The 7,726-nt window shown below is 39.4% G+C and overlaps 1 protein-coding gene across 1 annotated transcript; it reads right to left on the minus strand.

Moving 5' to 3' along the window:
• Positions 1–3,934: 3,934 nt before the first annotated feature.
• On the minus strand, positions 3,935–6,111 carry LOC139744114 (sialidase-3-like; the record flags this gene model as incomplete). Its single annotated transcript, XM_071654570.1, has 2 exons — positions 3,935–4,604; positions 5,920–6,111. Coding segments are annotated over 2 exons (537 nt in total), but the record flags the coding sequence as incomplete, so codon positions are not given.
• Positions 6,112–7,726: the final 1,615 nt, after the last annotated feature.

Here is a 7,726-nt window from a genome sequence, read left to right on the forward strand (position 1 = left end):
CAGGTCTGTTTCTGTTGTACATCTCTCCTGATGTATTGCATGTTTTGCCTTTTAAAATCTAATCTCATTCATATATTTGTCAGTTTTTCTTTCAACATCTGTGAGTTCATTTGTCTCCTTGTCCATCTATGTCTGTCTGAGTCAATAGGAAGCTTTCGTAGTGGCGACGCGGCCGTTAAATTGTGTGTGTTGTGTGCAAATTTCTGGAGTTGGCATATTTACAGTGTACAAGCTTGACATCCTACATACATGCCTTCTCATTTACAATGGTAGTCAGTCGTGGTAGCATCGGACTAGAAGTCCCGACGCAGATAAAGGAACGTGACGTCGTAAGTGCACTTGCACCTGAAAATGGACAACTCAGCTGGGCAATTGCAAAAATATTTGTATGGGGCAACAGACCGAAGAACGTGGCACCATCATAGTTGGTTGCTTTCTGTTTAACACAGCTTACTGTGACACTTTGTGAAAGCTCCCTATCCACTCTGTGCCACACATCTATGTATAAATTTGTCTGTCACTGTCATTCCTTTCAATCGGTCAGTTAGTCTGTCCATTTGTCAGTATGAGTGTCCCTGTTTCTCTGTTTGTGCCTTTGAGTGTCTCTGTGCTGTGTGAATCTGAGTTGGTCAGAATCAGTCCATGGGTCTTTGTGCTTGTTTCTCTGTGTGTTTGTCTGGTCCATATCATGTGGGTCCAGGTCTAGCGATTCTGTCTTTCTTTGTCTGAATCTAGCTCACACCCATAGTCTGTCTGTCTGTCTGTCTGTCCCATAGTCTGTCTGTCTGTCTGTCTGTCTGTCTGTCTGTCTGTCTGTCTGTCTGTCTGTCAGTCATTTTTGTCTGTCTGTCCATCAGTCTGTCTGTCTTTTCCTTTTAATGGCATATCCCCCCCCCCCCCCGACTAGTTGCATTGGTTTAGTCATTGTGTCAGGGTACAACTGCATGTCCATCTTCATCCAGCACAGTGATGTTCCAATGTGTATCTGTCTGTCTGTCTGTCTGTCTGTCTGTCTGTCTGTCTGTCTGTCTGTCTGTCTGTCTGTCTGTCTCTGCAGCTGTCCACATCAAAACAATATCTCTCTACCCTGCCTTTGGTCCACTGTTAGTCTGTAAGTCTACGCCAGAAAGCATCCTTGTATTATGGACTGTAGATAACAAATATACACCTAGAGCAACAACCACGGACATTCTCTGCTTGAGTCTACAGTTGTTAGATGCATCTGGGTACACCACACAATTAGACGAAAATAAGTTGCCCTACGAGTTCGTGATCGAAGGGGTATTGGTGCAGTCTATTACGTAATGTAGTGAGTCGGGCCTGGTTGTAGGAGGTCTACAGTCTCTCGGTAGAGTTCTAGGTGCTTCTGCCTATCGTGAAGGGGTAGAACGTTAAAAGGTCACCTCCTTGTTCCGTACAGAGAAATCAGTGTTTAGTGATGGTTAATTCATCAGTCTCTTTCCTTCCTGTCAATGTCCTTCCACTACTGTGTCTGTTTGGTCTATTGACCAAGTGAAAGTTGTCCTTATTGAAATGTCACAGTGTGTGATAACACAAGTCATATTAAAGGATCCTGCTAGAATCCAGCTGATGATAACATTGTGCATTTTCTGGAGCTGATGCCTTCTAGAAATTCAGCAGCTAATAAGATACATTTTGTAATCAACTGGATTTAATCCATATCATTTTTTCACAGAAAAAAAAGGAATAAGAAGAGTTGTTTTTGTTTTTTAACATTACCAGTGGGCTAGCTGTGATCATATGCAATGCATTCACACACAAAGCAACCTATCGAAAATGATTTTCTTTAACAATTTATGTTTATTTTAGGACAATTTTGTATACAAATTTGGCTAAAGATTCTCTAAGGATACAAGGGAGTAACTAGCCAGCATCCATTAAAAAAGCATGATAAAGTTTAGCTCAAAATGCATTCTTTTTCATTTTGTAACTTAATCTTTTCCTTGACATAATCCTCCCAAGACACATGTAGGTCTTCTCAATCCATTCTGCCATTCCCATACACCGCTCAAAATTATAGAAAAAAAAAGCCAACTTATCTTGTCATTGCTATATGACAAGGAACACATTACCAATCCGTGAAATAAGGTGTGTGTGTGTGTTCAGATTTTGTTTGTTTGTTTGTTTGTTTGTTTGTTTGTTTGTTTGTTTGTTTGTTTGTTTTTTCTTGTTTTGTCTTTTTTGCTAGCCATACTATAAGGACTGGTGTCTTCTTTACTCATTAGCAAAACATGAAAATTTAATCGATGCTAATCATTTTCAGATCAAATCTTATTACTTCAGTGTTCCTAATGTAAGAAAGTTTTGTCTGATAAAGGCAAGAACAAGTTAAAAGCCACCAACACAATGATACAGTGATATGTCTAATGATTCAGTGATTGGAAAGAGATATTTAGATGAATTCTCAAGATTTGGAAAACCACGAAAAATTTGAAAACTCTCTTACCCATATTGCTGATTTCATAAAGTATAGAAAATGATGTAGCAAAATAAATTGAAATTTCTTTACCAATGTCTTGAAGTGAAACAGTTAACAATTTCCAACATCTTCACATTGCAACATGAAAATTTTGTTTTGAGCAACATTATTCACACATTTTTCACTTTTGATGCATTCTGAAATACAAGTGTGTAGTCATATGTCAGAGTAGCTTTCCAATGCTAAGAAATTATTGGCAAGTATTCTGTTTCTATTTTCTAAGTTGATTTGAATTGATTTGTTTCAAATGAACGGTAAGGAAGCAATGATGATTGTTAACAAACACAAGTAACCATAGCACTGACACTTTCAGTCCCTTCCCCAAGGGTGAGACAATGAGGATAAAGTGCCTCGCCCAGGGGCACAACTACAGCAGCAATGGGGATTTGAACCAGAAACCTGTTGATTGATAGTCCATGGTCTCAATGAGATCCACTTGATTAAAAACAGCATTATTTGAAGAGGCAAGATGGATGTAAAGAAATTATGTCCCATCTCTTTTCCTTGTTCATTGCCCCATAGAAAGCAATACTGTGAGATGGGCCTTATGGCATTTTAAACAAGTACATCTCTTTTAGCTTTTACAGAGTACAATCTCAGACAGCCAGCTTGCAAGCTTTTGGTGGAACTGGAAAAAAAGTCACCACCCATTTCAAAATTCTGTGACAGCGAATTAGTGCGGATGCAAGACTCTTTAGAACGTTCATGAAGCGAGTGCGGGTAAGTGTATTTTTTCTGCCTTGATGCATGCAGTCATTTCATCATTGCGCTGAGGATGCAAGTGAGAATCTTAGTTGCCTGGGAAATGTACAGAATGATGTTTGATTACATCAAGCCATTATTCCACAAGGAAGTCCCATCTGTGCTAAGCTTTTCTGTGTGTGCACTCTAGTTCTACTACAAATTGGATATTTGACATGATAGCCTGACTGTGAGTATATTTGTCATACATTGTACATCGTATAAGTGTATGCAGCTGGAAAGAGCAATGTTGGTTCAACATTCACTCATCAAAAATAGCTTGAGTCCACTGATCTGCGTGATCTGAAATATGATTTGAAAGCGCAGTGACTGGCAGAATACAGTGTAGTTTCTGAATCTATGGTAACTTTTTGTCCCAAAATCACAAAGGCAGCAGTAGAAATACACATATAATACAATTCATTGCAATCATACCCTTCCCTTTAGCAACAGGATTTGCACAGATTTTCACAAACTTCCATGTTGCCACTGAATAAAACTTATCTATTGTGTTTTGACATTTATAAAAGCCCAAGTAACATTGTCAATATTGTTGATTGTAGTTTGGGGGAGAGGGAGGAAAATCAAAATGCATTACAGAATGAAGAAGGAATTATCATCTTCACTGAGATGAGGAAATGTATGTTTCAAATTAGCTACTAGATAGAGGAAATGTCAGCTTTCAGTTTAAAAAAAAAAAAAAAAAATGTAGAAACACATACTGCTACGTCAGGCTCACTAGGGTACAGATCTATGCTATCAGACTAGCATTTAATGTGAACCTAAATACATTTGTGAAAAGAAAATTACAGCAGACAAGCTGCTCACGGCTAAAGTAGAAGGCCAAAGATTAAAAACAGGAGCAAGAATAGGCCCATTATCAAAAAGCATTCACCACGATCAATAGGTGGGACTACATGGCAGAAAGCAGAGAGTCCAAAGCCCCAGTAACCTGGCTACAAGCATTGACAGGCATTGATGTAGTAATAAGGAAGGCGGCTGAGGCTGAGGTGGGATGCTACGGGTTGTTGATCTTCTTGTCGACCTCGTCCAACGAGAACGTCTGGAAGGCGATGCGTTCGTAGGGGTGGAGGCTACCGCACTCGTAGAGGCAGGCAAACTTAAGCGTGCTCTGGCCCGTGGACGGCTCGCGCCACTCGTAGCAGGCCAGGTCCGAGTAGGCGCTGGGCCCCGGGTTCAGAGTGAGCGGTGGGCTCCACGACTGGCAGCCGTTGCGGCTGAATCGCACCGACATGTTGACGCGGTTGTTGCGGTTGGCGGGGTTGGAGAAGAGGATCCAGCGCACTGAGTCGTCTTCCTTCTTGGGGATGTGGTCCGGGGGCTCAAAGCTTATCACGCTGGCCTGTAGGAGGGAAAGTTGAACCATGTCATGGTGGTGTACATCAGTGTCTACTAGAAATATCTTACGTGAGGTAATTGAATATTGTCTACACCGTGATGTTGATGTCTTGGTAATCTCAGTTCCTGTGACAAACCTAATAAAGTTCTCATTCCCTTTATCATTATTACTGTTGCTGTTCATGTTCCTATTGTTGTTATTATCATCATCATCCTAATCATCAACAACATCACTTATATATTTGTCATCAATATTATCATCTTTAGCATTATATGTATCTGTATTATCTGCACTGTCATAACTGTTATCATCACAGATTGGTCATAGCAGTTCAAATGACATCTAAAACTGGGACTTGTTCTTATTTGCGAGGAGGAATGAACAAAGAGCTGTCACAGAAATCAAACCACATTGGTTTCTTCGTTGCTACAATGGGTGCATCTGGCATATTAGTAATTATCAGAATTAGCAGAATAATCATTCTGCTACCAAACCTTTAAAACCCTCTTCCAGCACAATGATATTATTGGGGTAAAAAATTTCCCGATGACAATTCCAATTCCAGTTCACTTGTTGATTTAACCCGTTGAGGACAAAGTAATTTTGCTATAACACACATTTCCCATAGACACCTGCCTGAATATACTTGGGACTAGTTTTCAATGGGTTAAAATGTGCTTGCTGCTCTCATTCCACATGACTTCATTGTCGCCATTCAATTTCGCGAAAAACCCTTGCCTGGACCTGTCGATGTCCCAACACTCTATCTACCTACCTATCTATCTATCTATCTATCTATCTACAACTATCTATCTATTTATCTATCTATCTATATCTTTCTTTCTATCTATCTATCTATCTATTTATCCATCTTTCTATCTATCTATTTATCTATCCATCCATCTATATATATCTTTCTATCTATCTATGTATCTATCCATCTATCTATCTATTCATCTATCTTTCTATCTATCTATCCATCTATCTATCTATATCTATCTATCTATTTATCTATCCATCTATCTATCTATATCTTTCTTTCTATCTATCTATCCATCTATCTATCCATCTATCTACCTATCCATCTATCTACCTATCCATCCATCCATCTTTCTATCTATCTATCTATCTATCTATTAATATGTATCTTTCTATCTCTATCTATCTATCTATCTATCTATCTATCTATCTATCTATCTATTAATATGTATCTTTCTATCTCTATCTATCTATCTATCTATCTATCTATCTATCTATCTATCTATCTATCTATATCTTGCTATCTTTATCTTCCTATCTATCTATCTCTCACACTCACCTGACAACCACCAAAATTCCTGACGGAGGGAATCCACTTTGAGAGGAAGTATCCCGGTTCTTCCAAGTCGTCTGACAGCTCCCCCATGGTGAAGGAGATCCCGCCGTCTATACTGTACGACTCCTGGCGGGTGGCCGTGGCCAGGCACGTCCTGCTGTTGATGTAGATGTGACCCTCCTCCAACTCGGCCGCCTTCAAATTGGTGAAAAAAGCAAACGAATGGAAATTTGATTCTCATATCCTGCTAGGTGATGAGCAGTGTGATATCACTGTGAAGTGATCAGATATGATGTGATTTTGATTTGATTGAATTTATGGTGATTATTATGGATTATGATGATAATATTTGAAGTAATATTTTATACAGTGTATCATATCGTAATGTTGACATCTTTACTATACTTTTGTTTGTATCAGGACCTTGACGCAAATAAGTTATCAAAAAAGTTATCTTCATAAATGAATAGATAAATAGGTGGTCAAACACACATACACACAACAACAAAAAATCTGCAGAAATTTGCAATAATCTGGAGGATTGAAGGAGACACATTAACCTAAAGAAGAGGAAAATAAATAAAAAAAATAACATTTATGTCCATCTCCTACGCAAATAACTCTGCTGCCCGTGAATCAGAGGAAAGAACCAAACAAGCAAATCTTCATATTCATATTAAGTCTATGTCCATGACTATACTGCCTACACAAAATACAAATTGAAATATCTACATTTCATCTTTACATCAACAACTCAGGTGTCTGTAAATCAGTGGTTGGGGGGGGGGGGGGAGGACCAAAACATATCTGAACATTCATTTCTGTGCTCCGGTGTCAATGACTAACACTACCTGCTGCCTGACAGAAAATATAGACTGCAACATTTATACATCTCATCTCTGTGTCAACAACTTAGTTCAGGGTTAATCAATGGGGGGGGGGGGGGGGGAATCTGAGCACCAAAGCACACATTGACAAATTGTCGTCATCTCAGCTGCCTACCAAATGGCATAAAAACATACAAACACAAATACTGGAAGTCATTCCCCGATCTGTTCCACCACACACCGCTTCTAGATGAGTCACCAAAAAAAAAAAAAATGATATAACATGGACACAACATATACCAAATTTTGTCTGAATATATCTATGTCCATTCAGGCTGTTAAGTCATCCCTTCCGTGCCTTGTTCACAAACCAGTAAACCTGCCAGTGCATTTTTTCTCTCTTTTCTGTCTGTTGCTTTTATTCTTTCTTTTTTTTATTTCGTGGGGGGGGGGGGTAAAGATGGACAAAACATACAGAAATGTACCATGGCAACAGTAAAACTTGGATGCACTTGTTCAATTCCTTTTAATATTAATTTTGCTGCATGCATTCCACGTCAGGGTAGTCATTGTGTGAAATGAGAGGCTTACACATTACCCTCTGCACTACTTCAGCGAGGCCAGATTTGATTTTGACATTGCGTCCCTGTTGTTAAGACCTCCAGGCACGCAGGAGAGTTAATTCAGGTTAGAACTACAGTGCACCATGTATGACAAGATAAATCATGCATGGAGAATTCACATAACATAATAGAGCTAGCTGTAATTGAATTGCCTTATGAAAGGAATGAAGTATAACATTACCAAGTTCCATAGCTCACTTGCGTCATTCTATTAGTGCTCCCCCTTCCTCCCCTTCCCCCCCCCCCCCCTCTCCCTCACACACACACATACACATACACGCACATTCACTTCACTGCGGCTCACAAGGTCACAAAATAGGAATCTAGGCACCCCTTTTCACCTGTGGAAGGTCGTATGTA

The sequence above is a fragment of the Diadema antillarum genome, unplaced genomic scaffold (assembly GCF_040938485.1).
Source record: "Diadema antillarum isolate AM-2024a unplaced genomic scaffold, OU_Dant_1.0 seq00001137_RagTag, whole genome shotgun sequence".
Classification (NCBI taxonomy): Eukaryota; Metazoa; Echinodermata; class Echinoidea; order Diadematoida; family Diadematidae; genus Diadema; species Diadema antillarum.